This window comes from Babylonia areolata, chromosome 1, assembly GCF_041734735.1.
Source record: "Babylonia areolata isolate BAREFJ2019XMU chromosome 1, ASM4173473v1, whole genome shotgun sequence".
Taxonomy (NCBI): domain Eukaryota; kingdom Metazoa; phylum Mollusca; class Gastropoda; order Neogastropoda; family Buccinidae; genus Babylonia; species Babylonia areolata.
The window spans coordinates 48,478,315-48,500,845 of NC_134876.1; the positions used below are offsets into that span (position 1 = coordinate 48,478,315).

At 42.4% G+C, this 22,531-nt stretch overlaps 1 protein-coding gene across 1 annotated transcript in view; it reads left to right on the forward strand.

Annotated features, from left to right (window-relative positions):
* Positions 1-22,531, forward strand: part of LOC143283473 (MAM and LDL-receptor class A domain-containing protein 1-like) — a 65,310-nt gene that overhangs the window by 12,495 nt on the left and 30,284 nt on the right. The window contains exons 7-17 of the mRNA XM_076589743.1: positions 660-812; positions 2,198-2,463; positions 5,488-5,572; positions 6,270-6,407; positions 10,746-11,011; positions 12,235-12,328; positions 14,389-14,541; positions 15,406-15,659; positions 16,247-16,334; positions 18,328-18,453; positions 20,214-20,467. Of these exons, the coding sequence (XP_076445858.1) occupies positions 660-812; positions 2,198-2,463; positions 5,488-5,572; positions 6,270-6,407; positions 10,746-11,011; positions 12,235-12,328; positions 14,389-14,541; positions 15,406-15,659; positions 16,247-16,334; positions 18,328-18,453; positions 20,214-20,467 (1,877 nt within the window). The remainder of the gene's footprint in view (positions 1-659; positions 813-2,197; positions 2,464-5,487; positions 5,573-6,269; positions 6,408-10,745; positions 11,012-12,234; positions 12,329-14,388; positions 14,542-15,405; positions 15,660-16,246; positions 16,335-18,327; positions 18,454-20,213; positions 20,468-22,531) is intronic.

A 22,531-nucleotide genomic window follows, 5' to 3' on the forward strand; every position in this document is an offset into this window, starting at 1 on the left:
CGACAGTCGAAAACAAGACACAGTACGTTTTCCATAACAGCATCAGACAACCCACAATGCATCAGAAGTCTAGGAGCCGGTTGTCTGATAAAGGATGTATGTGGCAGACCGGATGAGTTCACCTAATAGAGGTGAAAGCAAGCAGGACATAGGAAGCAGCATTGTGCCGACATTAAAGAAGTGCATATTTCCTGCCGCTATGACAACTGGGGAATGTGAAATCAAATCCTTTCAGTGGACCCTGCGTTCATCTGTGTATTTGTCTGTCTGTCTGTCTATCTGTCTATATCTATATATCGGTCTGTTTATATATGCCTGCCAACCTATTCACTTTACAATACATTGTAACCCCCTTACCAAAAGGGTATTATTGCCAATGGCAATACATTTGTGTCAGTGTGTGTCAGTGTCAGTGCCTACCAACCTACGTATTCATCAATCGATGCATCAATCAATAGATCTATCAATAGATATATTGATAAATCTATCTGCTTAACTGTGTCCACCTGTCTATATATCTACCTACCTGTCTGTCTGTATGTCTGTCTGTTTACATGTCCATGGATACATATTTGTTTCCAGAACGTGAGCCCCATAGAATAACACACACCAGTGGTATACATTTCTTCAAAGTCGTAGATCCAATGGTCGCTTTTCAGATGTGAATCGACAATTCTCCTGCTCGTTCGAAGAACCTGACCTGTGCGGACTGGGTCAAATGATTATGGAAGATGACATTGACTGGATGTGGCATTCAGGGGAAAGTCCCTCTTCACGTACAGGACCAAGCAGTGACCACACAACAGGAGTTGGTAAGAGAGAGAGAGAGAGAGAGAGAGAGAGAGAGAGAGATGCGGATGTGTTTTATTCAGATACAGGTCATTCCTCTCATGGAGGGGCACAGTAAGCACAGTATTTGTAGACAATTATGAAAAAAAAAAAATTTCGGATGCTAGAAGCAGACTTGAGCGAAACAGATTGGGATACCTATAAAATGTAGTTGGAATGTACCGTACTCTCGAACCAGTTAAAAGCATGAGAACATTAAACAAGCACAATGTCGCTCGTCTTCACTTCCACTATTTCACAGCGAACAAATTAAGTCAAGTTAATCAAGCGCGGAATATTTCCTGTAACGATAGTGATTTTCAGAATTTTACGAAATGCCACAAAGAAACTGTTGAGTGGTGGCATAGTGGTAACGCGTCCGCCTTCGGAGGCACGTAAAAGAACCCATGACAACAAAAGGGTTGTCCGTGGTAAAATTGTGAAGCAACGTCCACTCTGGTGGTGAAACGCATGCAGATAGAAGGATGACACTCCACTATGGCGACGCGCATTCCCCGAGGAGAGCAGCCCGAATTTCACACAATCTGTTGTAACAAAAAATAAAAGCAAAACAAAACAATACAATACAAGAACAGTACAGTGAATGTCGAGTGTCCGTCTAAATTCATTCATAGGGAGATCTTGACATCAACTCCTGTACAAAAGATTCTGTATCATGCAAAACCTATCACGTTGGTAGTATGAAAATCTCACTCATCAGCACGCAATCACTCTTTAAGGTCACGTAAAACAGTTCAACATCTTGCACAGATTGTTTTTCCCAGCAATAGGCTGCATCTGTGAAACAAATAAGTTTGGAAACAAAGTCAAGGTTCTGTTGCCCAAAACACGAATTTTGTTTAATGTCCCGTCATTTATTGTAACTTTTCAATGTTATGTATCGTTTAAAAGGTAGGAAAGGAGGGGAAAGGGGCTGAATAGTGAGTTTGGGGAAAATGGGTAAGAAGGAGGGTAGAAACAAAGATGAATGTTTGAAATACATATTTAAGTATTACCACAGAAAAATCCTTAATGGACTTCCTAAAAGAGAAGTCGTTGATTTAACGAGAGAAATGACCGACAGTGAATGCAAATGTCAAAACATCAACGTTCCCGGTTTTCTTGTGATGATACATTTTCGTGTCACAGAACTGCAGTATAAAAACTGACTGGTGTCTCACATATTGTGATTCACTAATCTCTAGTATGAGTTGTATATGCGTTTGTCTTTAGGATGCGAATATTTTGTAACGTGCCGATCATGATCGTGTGTGGTTGTGTGTGGTTGTGTGTGTGTGTGTGTGTGTGTGTGTGTGTGTGTGTGTGTGTGTGTGATTGTGCTCGCGCACGAAATCAATTTTGTCTACAGGTTATTATCTCTACGTGGAGTCTTCCCACTTCAGGACTCCTGGAGATAGGGCAGTCCTGTACACCCCAACCATCCATCCAACCTTCCCAGTGAGCTGCCTGACACTCTACATACATATGTATGGCGTCGATACGAATAGACTGAGTATCTATCAGGCAAACTCCAGCTCCGAGTTTTCGCTGGACATGGTTGAAGAGTATGACGGCGAAGTCGTAAAAGGATGGTTTGAGTCAACAACAGAGCTGAAGACCACAGAACCTTACAAGGTGAATTGTGCTCCATATTATGACTTGTATCCTCATTGTATCTACTTTGCCAATACAATAACAACACACTAATAATAAAGATATAATGATAATAATAATCAGAATAATAATAATAATGATAGGCATCCGTCAGTCTTGTGCTCAGAGTGGTGTTCCATTATCTGCGTGCATTGTTATCTTATTTTATTTCTTTTTACTGTTTGTCACAACAGATTTCTCCCAATTGACAGCGCATCGCTACAATGCAGTGCAATCCTTTTATTTCTGCCTGGAAGTGTATTTGTTTTCTTATCAGATTGATTTTTCTGCACAATTGTGCCAGGAACAACCCTTTGTAGCTGTGGTTATTTCACATGCGCTAAATGCATGCGACATACAGGACTTCGGTTCATCGTCTCATCCGCATGACTAGCCTCCAGACTATCACTCAAGTTTAGGTGCAGGGGCGGGGAGGGGGGCGGGGAATACTGGCGAGTGTGGGGTTTGAACTTGTGCGCTTAAATTCTCTCGTTTCCAAGGCAGACGCTTAACCACTAGGTCATCACACCTGTGAAAGGCACCCGTCAGTCTGGGGATACTATGCAGCTGCGCTCTAGATGATGATTGATACAGCGTCAGGTGTGGCTGGACAAGCTGACGCAGGAGTGACAGTCCTCCCCACACTACGCACAGGTGGTCTGACGCTGTGTCTGTCTGGCTTTGGGCCTTTCTCTTCAGTTTCTTTGGCTCCAGTTCGTGGTAACAGATTCTGGTGTCGAGTGGAGAGTCCATACCCTGACTGATTGTGAGTCAGAAGTCGCGGCAAGCCTCGCTGAAGCAGCTCGTGAGCTGCTGAAGTTCTTCAGCTGAGTGGGCAGTGACGTTTAAGTCCCGTGCGTGGGCATTTCAGCTGAAGTTTGGACTTTGCTCTTAATCTGGAAAGTTTGAACAGCTTTCCATCTAACCTAGTCCGGATGTCTCCTGTGGCAGATCCGAAGACATGCTTCAGCAAAGCAGCAAAGAAGGCCCCTAACAGGGTGGAATCGAGGATACAGCCGTATGTCACCCCGCTTCGGACGCTGAAGGCGTTTGATGTTGAGCCGTCAGAGACCACAGTGCCCTTCGTGTATTCATAGAAAAAGCTACTGATGCTGAAAAGCTAAGGTCGGCATGCTTTGGGGGTGGGGGTTGGGTGGCGGTGGTGGATCCAGAAGAGGCCTTCATGAGATCTGTGAAGACTAGTAACAGTGGCTGTCTTTGTTCCCTGCATTGTTCCGGTAACTGTCTGAGGGAGAAGACCATATCGATAGTGGACCTGTTGACTCGGAAACCCATCTGCAAGTGTTTGGTGCCTTTACATTGTTTCTCGAGCAAACACTTTCTAGACGATAATGAGGTGAAAGATACCGCGGCAGCTGCCACAGTCGCTACCGTCACCCATGTTTTGTTAGCGTACCTTGTGTCTTTGAAGTGACCTTGTTCTCCGTTGCATATAGTCGGAGTTGTGCTCCTCCTGGCGCGCCACCTGTTGTGCCCAGTCCTGTAATTCCTCGCCTGTTGCAAAGGGGCGATTTTCCATTTAGACGGACCCATTGCCTTCTTGATTCCGTCGTACATCCCTTTGATGTGGCCCGTGTGGGCCGCGGTCTGTGTATGTTGGGGCTGAGCTGGGACCAGTAGTCACTGGCGCATTGCATATGCGTTCTGTTGAACTTTACTACACAGGTGGCTCGGAGGAACTGCAGTTTCAGTTTCAGTTTCAGTAGCTCAAGGAGGCGTCACTGCGTTCGGACAAATCTATATACGCTACACCACATCTGCCAAGCAGATGCCTGACCAGCAGCGTAACCCAACGCGCTTAGTCAGGCCTTGAGAAAAAAAAGTGAATAAATAATAGATAAGCTTACATAAATAAATAAATAAATAAATAATAATTATGATATAAAAAAGGGTAGTAGTAATGATGATAATAATAATAATAAAAAAAATCAATAAGACAACAATGATGATAAATAAGCAAATAAATGGAACTGCAGGTTCCGTTAACTTGAGCAGATTATGAATGCAGCTAGGCCATTTCTCTTCTCTTAAGTGACAGGTATCATTTCCTCAGTGTGGGCCTCAAACCAATCTGCCGACTTGATGGTCTTCATACCAAAAGTTGACACAGTCGCATCGTAGACAGAGTCTTTGAAATGATATGATCTTTCACAGGCGTTAGCAGTGGGTGGGCTTGGAAGAAATTTCACTAGTGCATCTTCGCCTTCCCCTGGTCGCGTGTCATGCTGGTGTCAATTCGAGGTTTGCCCTTCTTTCTCATACAGTGCAGTTTATCTCTGCTGTGAAGTTCGCCTTGGTGCACACTAAGTAGTGGTCAATTACAGCGCTCTGGTTTTGCGTGTAAGCTTGACACTGTGTGGGCTGGATGCACCTGATAAGAATGGTGCCTGTGCCTGGATCGAGAGGGTCTCCAGAAGACTCTGTGTTGAGACTTCGTGTTGAAAAAAATGTGTTACTGACAGAGAGAACATTAATATGGTGATGATGACGACAATAGTAGTGATAATAATAACAATCATAATGGTGTTTGTTGTAACCATATTAGTGCTTCCTGGCCAGGAAAGAAGTCTTAGACAATACGCTGTCATCCTTTTTATCATCAGTATCATTATTTATGATGATGATGATAATGGTGATCATTATCATTATATTGTCATATCATTATCATTGTTGTTTTTGCCAGTGGTAGTCAGCCCTAAATAGCCCCATTGTGGTCGGCTGGGCTATAAGCAACGTGATTCGATTTGGTGGTGTTGGTGGCGGTAGTGGTAGTGGTGTTACTACTACTGTTCTTAAGTTGCAGTCGTCGTCGTCGTCGTTATAATCGTCAGCTTCATTCATTTCTACATATTGCTGATTGTGTCTTTACTTTTCGAAAAGTGTATTCACGCTGTCAGTTTTCATATGGAATAGAAAAGTACAGTTTGCGTGTTGATGAGTTTGTGTGGTGATTGTTAAGACTGACGATGTGTCTTTTTGTTTCAGATTTTCATCGAAGGTCTTTCTGGGCATGATTCTAAAGGAGACATCGGAATCGATGACATGAAAATTGAAAACAAAGAATGCATGCGTATGCTTTACTGACGTTTTCATTTATAGTATTTTTTCATGCACTGTTTAGTTTGTCTTGTTTTGTTTTATCGATATGTCGAAGCAAACAAACAAACAAACAAACAACAACAACAAAAACTCATAGCCATACTTTGGTTGAAAGTAGTCCAATATTAGAATTAAACATACTTAAGAAAATAATGCCTCTCTCTCTTTTGGATATATTTTCATGCTTATTCAGTTAAATCGATTTGACATGTTAATTGATCATTTACCTTCATATGGGTTATGGCATAATGAACAAGTTATCCGTGTCCCTGTCATGTCTGTCTCTCTCTGTTTCTGTGTGTCTCTGTCTCTTTGTTTTTGTCTCGTTGTCTCTCTCTATTCTCTCTTCTCTCTGCCTTTGTCTATGTCCCTATGTCTGTATCCCTCTCTCTGTGTCTCTGTCTGTCTGTCTGTCCGTCCATCTGTCTGTCTGTCTGTTCTCGCTGTGTTTCTAATTGTTTCTCTCCAGTCTCTCTCTCTCTCTCTCAACCTCTTTATTTCAATGTCAACCTCTCTGTCTCTGACTGTCTGCCTGTCTACCTCTCTCGTACACATACTGAGTTACGTCATTCTGATAATTCGCTGACAGTACAATGGCTGACGTTTTATTTCAAAGATTTTTATGCCCCCCCCCCCCCCCTTTCCCCCACCACGCTGATTGGTTACAGCCGTCCTTCACAAACTGACTTGCCGTTTCGAAGAATGCAGCTTTGTACAATGGCATCTAGACGACTTCGACTGGACTTACGCAGGGAGAGTTAGACGCTCCGCGGGCCCTGGACCCTCATATTCTCCTCATAGTGAAGGTCTGTAAACCGATGTCTGTGGTCTGTTACCTGTCAGCGATCTTCGTGAGAGTGCTGGCTCCGTTCTCATCGTTAACACCCACTTGTCCTCTCATCTCCATCGCCTCACCTGTTCAACGATTTCTCTTCTGTACCCTTCTACTGTCGTGTGTGTGTGTGTGTGTGTGTGTGTGTGTGTGTGTGTGTGTGTGTGTGTGTGTGTGTGTGTGTGTGACATGAAGTTTGTAATCACCACATTGAATTTAATGTTAGCAAAAAGCGCACACAAGAGTTGTTTTTTTGTTGTTGTTTTTCTCATTGAGACTGTTTTCAAGTTGGCGTTGCATGCTTTTTTGAATGACACACTGAATACTGTCCTTTCTGTTTTACAGAATGTTCGTTCATAAGAGTTTTATAGGCTTATTACCATTCCTTCATGGACTACATTTGTTGGAAGAAGTCGATTAATTTTTCTATCTAAAACCATTTTAGCTTCGCGTCCATCATCTTGTGTAAAACCCGACATTCAGTATACTTCAGATTGAAATTTCTGTTCATTTCAGGCAACATTTTGGTAAAAGCAATCGTGTCAGTATTTCAAAATAGAGTTTTTTTACTGAATGAATTACCCTTAAAAAAGCAGTACGTTGCCGTCCAACAATGTTGATGATTTGGATCCTTGTGTTCATAACATATTTCTTTATAGATGAGATGTCGCCACTATTGGTAAGGAAGTGAGTCTGGATATGGTTTGGTTTTAACACTGGATACGTCGGCTGTTTACATGTGTCATCACACAAATCACCAGCGCAGGAAAAACATTTCGTTATGAAGTATGTTTTTTAATATTTTTTGTTTAAAGTGGTCTTGTCATTGTAAAACAATAAGAAGAAGAGGAATGGTTCAGCAAGTAATATACCGGGATGAGTTGGTTCCTTGTGACTAGAAACTACGTTTATATTGAGTTCGCTATATTTTTTTTCAAACACATTAGTTTTAAGGATGCAATGAAGGTGGAAGAGGAGCGTGAAAGCAGAGACCTCAGAGGATCAGACTGGCTTTGAGCACGTCCTTAGTTCACATGGCTATGGCAAGCAGAGGACAGATGACGGTGGCAGCTTTCTGCAGTTGGGTGCCACAAACAACATGAAAGTTTGATCGACACTGCTCAAACACAGACATACACAAGAACACATGGACCTCCAACAGCCAAAGACCAAAACCCCATATTGACCACATCGCAATAGGGCCCAGGCAGAGAAAGCCTTGCCTGCATGATGAACGTGTTTACGTGGAGCAGATGTGTACAGTGAGTCCAGGCAATACACCACCAAACTGAGAGATCCCACAGTAGTGGCCCAATTCAAAGCGTTCCTGAGCAACCGAGTCGACTTTGAACTCTGTGTAAACCGACGCCTGTAATGCCATGTCATCTTCTGGGGAAACGATCTTTGGTTTCAAAAAGGAAAAGCTGTATAAACTCCGGATCAGTAACTACACTTGGAAATTGATAGCAGAGCAAAAAGAACTCCCGTCAGAAAAGACACAACTACACCTTCCATCAAACACTGTACTATCCTGAGTACATCGGAAAGGACAAAGTGGAAACTAAGTGGCCGAACAGACAAGATGAAATGCGAGACAAAGAAGCTGTAGATGAAGAGGAAGAAGCCAAATGCAACGACATTCCAGCCGTTTGTTACCAGATTGCGAAAAACATTTCTGGTACTACGTGTGCAGGCTCTGGACTAGTGAAGACAAAGAAAATGCATTATTGTTTCAAAAGGCGTGAACAAGCTGGCCAGATGGTTTTGGAAGAGGTCCTAAACAGACAGAACCCTCCTGTCCCACCTGAGACTGAAGATCCGTCTCACACCGACAACTTCACAAAGGATGGGATCAGAAAACCAACCAAGACACTCAAGAACAACAAATTCCATCGGCTCGCTCGGTGGCATTACATCGGGATGATCAAGGGTGGAGGGGACTGTATCGTCTCTTGGATGTGTGTTGTCTCTGCAACCAGGTGTGAAACTCCGGCACCGTGCCAGAGGATTAGAAGAACGGCAAGGTGGTCTGCATTCTAAGAAGGATAACCTTTCACACTGTGACAACTGCTGGGGAGTAGCTCTACAATCAATTCCAGGGACGGACAATGAATTGCGAGAAAAGTGGGCAGGATTCTGTCTCAAACGTTCATGTGCAGAAGAGATCTTCACACTGAGACAGATCATAAATAAGTATGAAGAATACCAGTTACCTCTCGCTGTCAGCTTCACAGACTTCAGTAAAGCCTTCGATGGCATCCACAGACCATCAATCTGGAAATTATCCAAGTCCTATGGAATCCAAAGGAAAGTCGTATCAGCTTTCAAGCAGATCTACAGTAAATCCGGGTCGGGACAGAAGATGACGACAGCGACCCGTTTGAAGTCCGCAAGGGTGCACCCTCTCCTCATTCCTCTTCGCACTTGCTAATGACTAAATACTGAAGATTTCAATTCGAGGAAATGTGATCCTGCTAGTGGATGAGACAAGCAGCTACTGTAGAAACAGATAAATCATCAGTGCAAAGAAGACAAATAACTGTTATTGATCAGAAAAAGTAGAGGAAGTTCTTCTTCGCAACCTGTTCCATGGTCACTGAACTGAAATCCGAACAGAAAAGGCGACTGCAGCTATTAACAAACCATGGAGCAGCATGAAAATTTCCCTGAAGCTCAAGCAGAGCTTCTATAAATTAGAATGTTCTATCCGTGCTCCTCTGCAGCGGCGAATCTTGGCGTCATAAGAATACCTATGAAAAATTGATAAATGCCTTCAACACCAAATGCATGGGCAAGATCTTTGGCACCAGATGGCGTGATTTTATTTCAAACGAGCGTGTCGAAAAGATCGGTCTCTTGTGTCAACCGTCGTCTGGAAAAAGCGTCTCCGCTGGCCAGGACATGTATTGAGGCTTCTCGCTACAATAATTGCACACGAAGCCGCGAATTGGAAACCCGAAGGTTGGACATAGAGGGGATGGCTTACGATGAACTGGTGGCAGCCAGTGACCTCAGGCTTGTTGACAGACGATGGGTGACACCAGCAAACAGGCTGAGGACCGCGGAGAATTGAGCGCTTTGACTGCTTCGATCATCCAAATCTATAGCATCTAAGAACGAAAATGAATTGTTTACAACCTGGGAAACATACGCCTCTACTGTTTTTATCTTTGAACGGTATTTCTGCTTATTCTGTCTGGTTTAGTATTCCACACAAAAATCAAGGCATATCAGCTATACAATATTTAGTCTCCGCTTTTGAACCAAAATTCCATTTGTCACGGATAAAGTTTTATTTACTGACAATTCTCATGTTCTGTGCGAATTTTAACGTTTAAAAAGGTCCATATTTGATATACATGCACTACAATACTTTATTCTGACATTGATTAGCAAATAATCATTTCGTTTAATATCGCTATTAGTGAAAAAACGTCAAATCGAGGAACAGGTCCCACACAGTTTATGTCTACAGGCATTTAAATACATGTACTGTGTGACTATTTATGTCCACAGTACAGGCATTAAATACATGTACTGTCTGACTATTTATATCCACAGGAATTACAAACATGTACTGTGTGACTATGTCCACAGGCATATACCTGTACTGTGTGTACTGTGTGACTTTGTATCCACATTCATTTAGATACATGTACTGTGTTACTGTCTATGTCCACAGGCATTTAACTATTGTACTGTTTGACTATTTATGTCCACAGGCATTTAAATACCTGTACTGTGTTTTTTTTTCATTACCACAGGCATTTAAATACCATGATTATGTAAATACCGTACTGTGTGACTATTTATGTCCACAGGCATTTAACTACATGTAATGTGTGACAGTTTATGTCCACAGGCATTTAAACACATGTACTGTGTGACTTTATGTCCACAGGCATTTATATGCATGTACTTTGTGACCATTTATGTCCACAGGCATTTACCTATTCTGTGTGACTGTTTATGTCCACAGGCATTTGTATTAATGTATTGTGTGACTATTTGTGACTGTTTATGTCCATAGGCAGTTAAATACATGTATTGTGTGACTATGTCCACAGACATGTAAATACCTGTACTGGTGACTATTTATGTCCACAGACGTTTAGATACATGTATTGTGTGACTATTTATGTCCATAGGCATTTAATTACCTGTACTGTGTGACTGTTCATGTCCACAGGCATTTGAATACCTGTACTGTATGACTGTTTATGTCCACAGGCATCTAAATACATGTACTGTGTGACTGTTTATTTCCACAGGCATTTAAATGATTGAACTGTGTGACTGTTTGTTTCCACAGGCTCCTACATGTACATCGATGTGGACGGTACCCGGTCCCCTGGTGACTCCGCCGTTCTGGTGTCCCATGTGATGCACACACTGTCCACGCAACAGAGCTGCCTGGTGTTCAAGTACCACCTGCACGGGGCCTTTGTGGGCCAGCTGACCCTGCAGCTGGCTGACCCCTTTCTGGAAAGCAACGTCACCGTGTGGAGTGTGGACAGAGAGACCGGGGATCGCTGGAACAGGGCGGCGTTCAGCATTGACACAGCTGATCCAGTCAGGGTAACGGTTCAGGACACAACACATCGATACTTATGGTATTTTGACCAGACTGAAAAATAGTAAGGAGAAAAGTATTTCCTGCGGTACCCCCTCCCCATTGTCATTAAAAAAATAGGATAAAAGGGTATTATGTGCATGTTACGATCGCTATAGAAACACGGGTACACACACGACTGTGACAGATGCAACCGAGGTCTCGTGCAGCACGCACTTAGCGCACTGAAAAAGAACCCACGACAACAAAAGTGTTATCTGGCAAAATTCTATTAAAATCCACTCCTAACAGGTACACAAATATATATGCATGCACTCGAGGTTATGCTGCTGTCAGGCATCTGCATAGCATACGTGGTGTAGCATATATGGATTCGTCCGAATGCAGTGACGACTCCTTGAGAAATTGAAACTGAAAATTGAAACTGTTGACATGCCTGCCAGTTTTGACATTATGCTTTTGTATGATTTGTAAATTCGCCCTCACTCTCTTTCTCCGTCTGCCACCTGCTAAAATCTGAATGTCTCTGTGTGTTTATGTTGAGGGTTGGGTTGGATTTGATTGGCCATGTCTGGTATGGTAGGAAGATATTGTATTCAAACTGTAATGTTTTCTTGCTTTTCACATACATAATTTTCGGGGTTGGTTACAGCGATGCATGTGTCGTCATTGTGTTTAAATCTCCTTTTATTTCTGTTTACAATTTGCTTCTTTCGAAATTGTTTCAAGTCGAGGGATGGATGTAGAAAAAAACATCATGCGCCTTGCTGACTTCCTCTTCTTCTTCCTGAACTTTTTGAAGAGTCAATGGGGCGCCGCGCAGAATAACTGTTCACCAGATTTCTCTAGGTCTGTCGTTTGTGTGTCAAAGTCTGGGTCTTTCCAAATGATTTCCTGTCCATTACGCAACGTCAGTTCCTTGGAGGGGTGTTTTAGCAAGGCTTTGGATGCTGTTAGGTGGCCATACCAGCGTTGCTTTCATTGTTGACTGATGTCAGCGGATCTTCATAATAACAAATGTGCTGCTTGATTATTTCCCTCACTTTCATTGGAAATGTGACCAGTTTGTCTGGTGTTCAGTGTCTACAGCCTTCGTCAATTAAGAATTTGTCTTGTATGTCCACAGAAACGTTGCTAGGACATGTCATGTCTTTTATACTGTGTTTCCATGTCCTGTTTGTGGGCACAGGCACATGAGACATCTCATATTTTCTGTACTGTGTTCCAGCTTCTGTTTGTTGGCACGGTGGGTACAGGCACTGGGGACATTGCTGTGGATGATGTGACGCTGAGAAAGGGTTCCTGTCCTTATAAGAAACCACGTCAGTTCTTCCTCTGTTCCTTAACACACATACACATGCACGCACGCACGCACGCACATTCACACACACACGCATGCACATACACATGCATGTTGCCATGGACATACATATGCATCCACACATCCACCCACTCACAAACTCACTCCCTCTCTCCCTCCTTCCCTCCCTCTTTCTATATCTATTCAAAACTGTGAAATTAAAAGTGTTTGCAGAGTGCTCTAACGTGGGTGTTCAACACAGCCCTCCATGTGGACTTGTTTAGAAAAATGATCGACCGAACCTGTCTGCAACGTTTGATTGAGACCCTGCTCAACTGAGTGCAGAGACAGTGAAAATCATTGGTCTCAAGTTGGAATATATTTTGCTGCCAAACCTTTCCATCATCAGCAGCAGTGACCTTGATCTGCTGGATAGGAAAGGCAACAGCAGTGTTTTGGAAACTGACCAAACGATGGAGCAGCAGAAAACAACAAGAAAAAAAAAAAGATGCTCCAGCAGAGATTCTGTAACTCAACTGTTTGACATACGCTCTTTTTTTTTTTCTTTTTTTTTCCCGTGTTTTCCCGGACTTTCTTGGGTCGACCACCGTTTTATTTTGTACATAAATTTAATATGACAATTCAGAATAGATGGAAAAGAAAAAAACAACAAAAAACAAACAAACAAACAAACATAAAAAGATTTTTTTTAATCTGAATACAGTCAACATTAACAATAACATATGGAAGTCATAACCAAGACCAATACCCAGCATTCCATAACTATATCATTGTAATCAATAGCAATTATGGAATGAATCACCCATACAAGAAAAAGCATACAACTTTTCATTTACTGAATCAAGGCATGTGGAAAAAATAAGTTAACATCATTTTATCATTTGCTATTGAGTTTCATTGTTGGAGACTGATGTCAGGAAAAACTGACAGCCGCATCCAAATTTTGCACTTGCTTAACTGATGTTGAGTCACGTTACTGGAAAAAAAAAAAAAAAATGGACGTTAAAATTGTCATCCATCTCTCTTAAAAAAACAAAAAAACAAAACAAAACAACTATCTCTCTCTCTCTCTCCCTCCCCCCTCCCTCTCTCCCACCTCTCTCTATTACACACAGACACAAAAATAAAAGTCAGCAGTTGCGAATCATGGCAACTTAAGACCACACAGAAAAAAAATGGATACAAGATTATGATACCAAATGCCTACATAAGATCCTGAGCATCAAACGGCATGTTCTTGAATGAAGAGGGCAGAGAGAGACAGCCCATCAGCCTCTCGACTCACCCATCATCTCCGCTGGTTGGGACATGTGGGTATACACGGGCACGCCAAGCCGTGAGTTGAACATGTACAGGACGGAGAAAGAGGAGACCGCCCAAGAAGAACTGGTGGCAAACATTGGTGAGATACCCCGAGACATGTCGACAAACGCTCGGGTGACAATTGCAAACTCTGGCTGAGGAAGGTCGACAGCGGAATGCCTTCCTCATGCATCGAACGACGTGGGAGCATCTGAATCTAAGCAATTACGTCATTCCAACCAAGTTGTTGACTGAGAGAAGTAGTAATGCAATAACGGGTCTCAAGAATGACACGTTATATTATACATTATTTAGATCTTGGAACGAGATATGTCGTTTGGATCAAATCTTGATTTTATATGTATATATATATATTTTTTTTATTCATCTTTCGCTCTTTGATAACGCGTATGGACATACCTATTTCTGAATACATTACATCAGCAAAACGCGATTCAAAGCTATTTTCATTCAGCAAAAGCCATGAACCGCTACATTTGTCACGTTGCACAACAAAAAATAGAGACTATCATTTATGTATCGTCAGGGGTTAATGCGGCAGTTCGCTTCATAGATGCAGGTTGCAGTTAGCATACAGTATTAATATATGACAGCGAAATACGTCGTTTTAATCAAATCGAAAAAGGTTTAGATAAGCTTACATCCGCGTAACATAATTGTATGAAAATGTCTTTTCTGGTCGAACGCGCGTCCGGCTTCTCTCGTGTCATTTGGATGTCGGTGTGTTTCTTTGTTCAGCTGTAGCCAGGTTTAAGTGTGACTTCGAGGACCCGGACCTGTGCTGGTTCCGCCAAGACCCGGACACCTCAGACATTGACTGGCTGTGGCAGACTGGCCCAACACCTGATGGCCCCGACACAGGACCTGCCGGGGACCACACCACTGGACAGGGTGTGTCTCTCTGTCCGTTTGTGTCTGCTTGTCTGTTTGTAGGCCTCTCTGTATGTGTATGTGTGTGCGTGCGTCTCTCTCTCTCTCTCTCTTTGTCTCTGAAGACGGCTGCCAGATGAAGGGAAGCAACCCCGCTTGCCGCGAAGAGCTTGCTGAGCTGTCCCTGTGCTTACATCCTCTGTGAAGGAACTTCACTGCCAACATTTCCATTGAAGAACATTATACTCACAGACCTGAACAATGCATTCTTTTACTTTGAACGTTAAAGGACCACGACAGATTGTTGATGCCTGTGGCCTTTCTTCATGGAAGACTTAGAGATAATGCTTGCGGGCATGTGTCTGTCTGTCTGTGCGCTCGCGCGTGTGTGTGTATGTAAGAGAGAGAGAGAGAGAGAGAGAGAGAGAGAGAGAGCATGTGGAATGCATGTTTTTTTGTATCTATTATAGATTCGTGTTTTCATTCCGGTCACTATAGTTTGAAATAATGAGGTGGCTGAATGAAAAAAAAAGAAAAAAAAAAGAAAAGAAAAAAAGTATATAGACAAGAACGGGAAAAAAGTGGTGGGGACTGAGTGATTTATCAGGGCGAATTGATTTTAATCTTCATTGATTGTGCTTTTTTTCCCCAAAAACTTTTCTGTTGTTGTGTATTTTGTTTATAGTCAGCATTGGATCATTCAGATCTGCTCGGGTTTTTTGTTTTGTTTTGTTTTGGTTTTTTGATACAGTTTTTGTGATAGGTATTTCATATCTTATTTCTAACTTAACCAGGTGGCTAGATCTTTTTATACTCAGTCACTGTGGAAGGGTCTGGCCAGACAGAAGAGACAGCAAGCAGACACCTGCTTTCTGATTCCTGCAGGGCATTACGTGTACATCGAGTCCTCGCCCCCTCAGAACGCACTGGAGAAAGCCGTGCTCTACAGCCCCGACATAGCAATGGGAGCCCCCGAACAGTGCCTGACTTTCTGGTACAGCATGTCTGGTGCCCACATCGGCGAACTGGAGGTGATGAAGGACTCCACCTCTCTGCTGAGGATCAAGGGTGACCAGGGGCTAGGCTGGAAGAAGGCCTCCCTCACGCTCGAGATGGATCCAAGCAAAGAAGTTTTCCAAGTAATGCATACCTCTCTCTCTCTCTCTCTCTCTCTCTCTCTCTCTATCTCGCTCGCTTTGTCTCTCTTTTTCTCTCTATTGCTTTATCTCTATTTCTCTCGCTGTCTCACGTACTCTCTCGCTCTCTCTATGTTTACATTGTTATTCATAGTCAGAGATGAAGCTGACCAGGAGCAGTAGTAGATCAGATGGACGCTATCATTGATAAATAAATATCTTGGTCACCTTAGATTGTTAATACAGGTTTGGAAGACATCCTTTATTTCAGGTTGAGTGTAAAATAAAGTGTTTTTTTTTAATTTAGGTATGGGTGTTTTTTGTTTGGAATGTATATTCACCTTTTGTGGAAATTTATTACAGAGATTTTGGGAATACTCTTAAAATGCATCTTTTTCCGTGTGCATCTGACTGAAATACATTCTCCATGTGATGTATGTGATGTTTTGACGTGATGTTTAGTTGTGTTTTTAAGCTTTGCGTCCAGATAATGTTCATACAGTTGTGTGTGTGTGTGTGTGTGTGTGTGTGTGTGTGTGTGTGTGCGCGTGCGAGCGCGTGCGCGTGCGTGTACGCGTATTTGTGTTCAGTTAAGTTGGCATGGTAAGGTGGGCCCTGGCGATAAAGGAGACATCGCCATTGATGACATCGAACTGTCCCTCATGCCGTGTCCTACAGGTACATAAGTTACTTTTTGATCATTACTTCTAAACTTTTCTTTTCTGCCTGGGAATGACTTGAACTAGATCCCAAACCAGCAATAATACGCTGTGTTCAGACATTGGCTATGAACACCTTGATCAGGACATGACAGGGACCGCAGCCGATGACAGAGAACAAGAAATGCGAACTGTTGACGTTTTGTTTAGCACCTGGGGGAGAGAAAGGTGTGATCATGTACTATAGTTCAGTTGCTGTAGATGTCTGATTCGTATGGCCCAATGTGCTGCTTGATTTGGCGAAATTCTTCCATGGTGATAGGATCAGTGTGTCTGATGTTTGGGAATCCAACGGTAACACCTTGTTTCCATGGCTTGAATTCTTTCTAAATCTGCCGTGCGGGTCCATGTCTCGCATGCCTTTGGGGAGATGGAACATATCATTGCACATTGAAAGCCTGATCTTGTATTTCTTGGATATGTTCTTGTCCTTCTCCACAGGTTTCAGCCTGGACAGTGCTGACGTTATCTTAGCTACTCTTGAGAGGTTTTTTTGTTTTTTTGTTTTGAATCCTCCGTTGCTGTTAATGGATCCCAGATAAGTAAAGTGTTGAACTCAATCTATATTCAGACACTAGACAGTTATAGCAGAGTGGTGGTGGTGATGTGGCCGGCCACCAGCTTTATCCTTTTGGCGCCGATTTTCATACATTGTTGAAGCTTTAACCAGTCTTTTAACAAGACCCTAACTGCCAGGCCATCAGTGTCATGTGCGAAGCGATGATTCGTGATAGTTCTTCCCCCCATTGCTCACTGTCCTCTTCCCCCCATTGCTCACTGTCCTTCCCCCCCCCACTGCTCACTGTCCTCTTCCCCCCACTGCTCACTGTCCTCCCCCCCCCACTGCTCACTGTCCTCCCCCCCACTGCTCACTGTCCTCCCCCCCACTGCTCACTGTCCTCTTCCCCCCATTGCTCACTGTCCTCTTCCCCCCACTGCTCACTGTCCTCCCCCCCACTGCTCACTGTCCTCTTCCCCCCATTGCTCACTGTCCTCTTCCCCCCACTGCTCACTGTCCTCTTCCCCCCACTGCTCACTGTCCTCTCCCCCCCACTGCTCACTGTCCTCTTCCCCCCATTGCTCACTGTCCTCTTCCCCCCATTGCTCACTGTCCTCTTCCCTCCACTGCTCACTGTCCCCCCCCCCATTGCTCACTGTCCTCTTCCCCCCACTGCTCACTGTCCTCTTCCCCCCAATGCTCACTGTCCTCCCCCCCCCCCACTGCTCACTGTCCTCTTCCCCCCACTGCTCACTGTCCTCTCCCCCCCCACTGCTCACTGTCCTCTCCCCCCACTGCTCACTGTCCTCTTCCCCCCACTGCTCACTGTCCTCTTCCCCCCACTGCTCACTGTCCTGTCTTGATCTTCAGGTACGTCATAATGCGTTCTAGGAGTATATTGAACAGTGTGGGAGACAGAATGGAATCCTGACGAACTTCAACAGAGATTGCTGTGGATATACAAAAAAATAGAAAATCCCTTGCAATGTGCGACGAAGGTGCTTACAAAGCAAAACGTTTTGACATGAAAAAAAGTTAAATGAAAGAAACAACAGAGATACTAAAGCCCCCTTATGCTTTTAGATTTTGGCGACTAAATATAATATTTGAGTTAAATGGTGGCATTTGAATAATACCAAGAAAAGCAATGAAACAGGATAGTTTATATGAATTGCAGTGGGAAATACATCATTCTGCAAACAATGGAAGAATAGGAATATAAGGGATGTTTGTATCGTATTATGAAACTTAAATTTATTGGAAATTTCTTCTGGATTGTTAGTGAACACATTTTAGAGAAACATTGGACACATTCTTCATTGCGAAGTTAGTTCAAATGTAAAATTGAATAAAGCAGAAGCTGAGAGAGAGAGAGAGAGAGAGAGAGAGAGAGAGAGAGAGAGAGAGAGAGAGTTTCACGTCTCAGTGGAAGATGCACCCATGGACTGTGCAGAGCCAGAGTCTGTGAACTGTACATTCAGCGACAGTCACCGATGTGGTTACACCCAGCCCGACAAGAACGACATGGACTGGATACAGTCTGAGGGCCTACACCACGAACACGTCTGGCTCTCCGTTGGCAGATCACACCACTGGCCATGGTAGGGTGTTGTGTGTGTGTGTGTGTGTGTGTGGTGTGTGTGTACAGCTTAGTGCGACAATGGGACCCCACTCCTCCCTTAGTGATTTCTGTACTGTATTTCGTCCGAAGGGGTGGCCGTTCTGTGGTCCCCATAAGGTTTTGATTTGATTAATTGCTTTTACTGCTACAAATGCGCTATCGGGAAGCCTCAGCCACCTTATTTTTTACAATTAGATTTTCATTTTAAACCAGCCTCCTGAGAACATTGGCCAAGAATGTAGTGGGTGCATAAGTGAGTCTTCATGAAACAGACCTTTCAGCGACGTTGGGAATTTCTTGTAAACGGCATGAGTTACTTAAAAGCATTTATATAGATAGTTTGACCTGGTAGTGGTGAGGTGTCTGTCTGCTGAGCAATAGCATCACCAGATGGTGTTGGGGTTCAGTTTGCTCACAGGTGAGGTTGCTCTCTGAGTTCAAATACATAATATTCTGAAGGCGACCTGGTGAAAAAGCTGTATGTTTCTGCTGAAAACTCTCTCTCTCTCTCACTGTGTGTGTGTGTGTGTGTGTGTGTGTGTGCGGCGTGTAAAGTGAAGCATGTTAGGTGCTGTTTCGGGCAAATGACATGACATGACAAAATACTTTAAAATAAGATATCAAGATTAGCTGGGATATCTACAAAAATACATACATATGTAGGTATATAGAATGCACATTGGATGATTCAGTATATGCTGTTATAGAATGAATGAAAAACCCACGCACACACCATTCCATTTACGTTTCAAGGAGGGATCAAAACGTGCGGACTGAGCCGTATATGCTGTACATCTGCGGTAGTTATAAAAATCCGACGCACAGGTTTGTGTAAAACATTACCATAATATGAAAATAGAATGGCTTAACAAATTATTCAAATGAATAGATACATAAGAATATAATAAATTAAAGACACCTAGAGGGCAACTATGGTCTACAAGAACAAACATGTGGAGGGGGGGGGGGGGGAGGGGCATGGGGAGAGGGGCTGGGGCATGGGGGATAGGACACGTTGATAACATCCTGAAATTTAAAGGCTGTGATTTCAAAGAAAATTAGCAAATACATAAGTAAATGAAAAAAAAACAACAAAACGAGGCAAGGCTTTCAAGACTCACTTGTGATACACTTAAAAAAACCAAGCTTTTTATGTATTGAGTATAATTTCAAAATGTAATGTTTAAGATGAGAAAGATCAGTTTAAAGCAAATTAAGTCCCCTAGCATTAATTACAGGGTAATTTCCCTTTTTTACTATCTGCACCAAAACGTTTGCAAAATAAATAAAACTTCCATGCTTAGCAAAAAAAGTTCCTGTTTGAACAAAAAATGATAATAATGACTGCTCTTGTTGTTGGGTCAGAATATCAGATCAAAGTGCCAAGTTTAGAGAATACAAAAAATACAAATATAACAGTAAATGCAGTTTGCATATAATTAGGCTTCATTTTTTTTATATTTTTGTGCCCATCCCAGAGGTGCAATATTGTTTTAAACAAGGTGACTGGAAAGAACTGAATTTTTTCCTATTTTTATGCCTAATTTGGTGTCAACTGACAAAGTATTTGCAGAGAAAATGTCAATGTTAAAGTTTACCACGGACACACAGACACACATACACACACAGTCAACCGAACACCGGCTTAAAACATAGACTCACTTTTTTTACACAAGTGAGTCAAAAACCACAAAAGAAACCGCCACAATGATTTCCAGGTTTGTTCGTGTACGTGGAGAAGGAACTGTTTCCTAAGGCAGTGCTGGTGTCTCGTACACTGGACTGGGATGTGAGGGACAACTGCCTCAAGTTTGACTACTCCATGGTAGGGGAGACGATCGGGAGACTCAACGTCTACCTGGCTTCGGCAGAAAATCTCAACGACCGTATGTTAATCTGGACACGAGATACAGCCGATGCAACAATGTGGCAGAATGTGGAGTACGATTTTGAACTGGCCTTTCCTCAGAAGGTTTGGATAAAGGAAACGGAAGAAACCATTCCTGCCTGTGTGTTTGTTCGTTCGTTTACCAGTGTGTGTGTGTGTGTGTGTGTGTGTGTGTGTGCGCGCGCGCGCGTCGTGCGTGTGTTCTTAGCGCTAAGTATATCGATCAATTGAAATAAAAACGTATGTGTTTAAGGCTTTGCCATATAATCCAGGAATTGAAGTTACTGTGTGTGGTTTGGTTGTTTTTTTTTTTTTTTATACTGTACTGTACTTCATATTGTACGGCATTGACAGAGTGCAATTATATGGAATAATGTTGGTTTTTTTTCAACCTACTTCAATTACAACCCTTGTTGTTAACTTTCTTGTCCGGTTGTCAGGTGGCGCATTTACGTTATAAAGCTATTCTGGTTTCTGGAAAATCGTCTCTGTTAATAACTTAGTTTTTATTGCTCTATAATTCTTCTGCCTTTCCTCTCCTCCCTTTTCTGTTGTCTTCTTCCTGTGTTAAAAGGCTGTTCATCTTGCTGTTTTCTAGGTCTTTCTCTGCCACCTTACCGCCCCAAGAAAAAACCTCCGATCTTGTGTTCCTTAATACTCACAAGTGCTTGTTTACATTCATTCGATCATTTATGTCAGTTACACAATCCAGCGATGGTTGTTCCTCAGTTTGGTTCAGTTCCGTTTATTGATATCTGTGTCCCGAATGTAAAACACCTTTTTTATGGCGCTCTCATCAAAGTATCTAAATCCCTACTGCTTTGAATCAAACACGGACACAACATCCGGCCTTGTCTTAGTGAAGAACTATACAATTATATGATGGTCAAGTTATTTATCATTGAATAAAGCTGCATAAGTGTAATGTAATTAGATTAAAGAAGGCCTTGCGTATTCTTATGGGCTTTTTCCTTTCAGATAGCAACTTGTTTGATTATAAGATATCATTAAACCATTAATAATCACCACTCAATAAACAATTAATTCAAAAGTATTAACTACTACTACTACTACTAATAATGATAATGGTATTTATATAACGCTGAATCTTGTGCAGAGACAAATCAAAGCGCTTTCGCACCAGTCATTGACACGCATGCATAACACCAAAACTGTAGAAACTAAAGACAAGGAAGAGACAGGGATTTTAACAATCCGTTGGAAGCCATGTGATTTCAAGAGTCATTTAAACACATAAGTTCCAAAAGAACTCCTTTAAAATGAGCAGGGAAAAGGTCTAAGTATAGAGCGCAAGTCCCTGACGTTTGGATTCTTTTTTTTTTTTTTTTTTTACCGTCGTCCCTCAGAAAATCTCCCCATCTTTAGTCCTTCAAGTCAAATTTGAAAACACCTTTTCCACCCTTTGTGTGTGTTTATAAAGTGTATTTCATTTTAATCTAGGTATTATTTATCCAATAACCTTTACTGTTCTATGGCTTTTTAAGTGTGCTTTTTGATTTTCATTTGTGAATGGACTGGATGTGTTTCGTTGATAAAGAGTTTTTACGTCATATCTATTTTTAACTGGATGATGAAAAGCGCTTTGAGCAGCATCAGTACTGGATATCAAGACATTCATAGCTTATGTCTTCTTCTGTTCATGTAAGTGGAGATTACTTGAGAGATACCCTGGGAAATATTGTCTTCAGTGTTGATACTGTCTTTTCTGCATTTGTGGATTTGGTAGACAACGGTTTCATAATATCGACTATAACAGTCGATGACCACCAATACTGAGGCTAAGCCTTGAACTTCAGATCCAATGTTCACCAGTGATCAGGGTTCGAGGTCCCTTTTCTGAATGGTGTTGTGTCCACGAGAAAGGCGCTGTACGCCGATTTTCCTTTCTAAAACCATGTTTGTTTGAATTGGTACCTGACTTCGGTTGGGAAAGGTCAAAAAGGCGGAAGGAGAGCATTTGGCCCAGCCATTCTACACGTACCAATAGACACAGTGGATGTCATATCACTGCCTCGATCTCCGTAAAAAGGCTGTTTGACTTTTAAACTTTTTAACCATTAATCTTCCTTGAGGCAAGGATGGATGACAATCAAAAGATACATACATACATACATACATACATACATA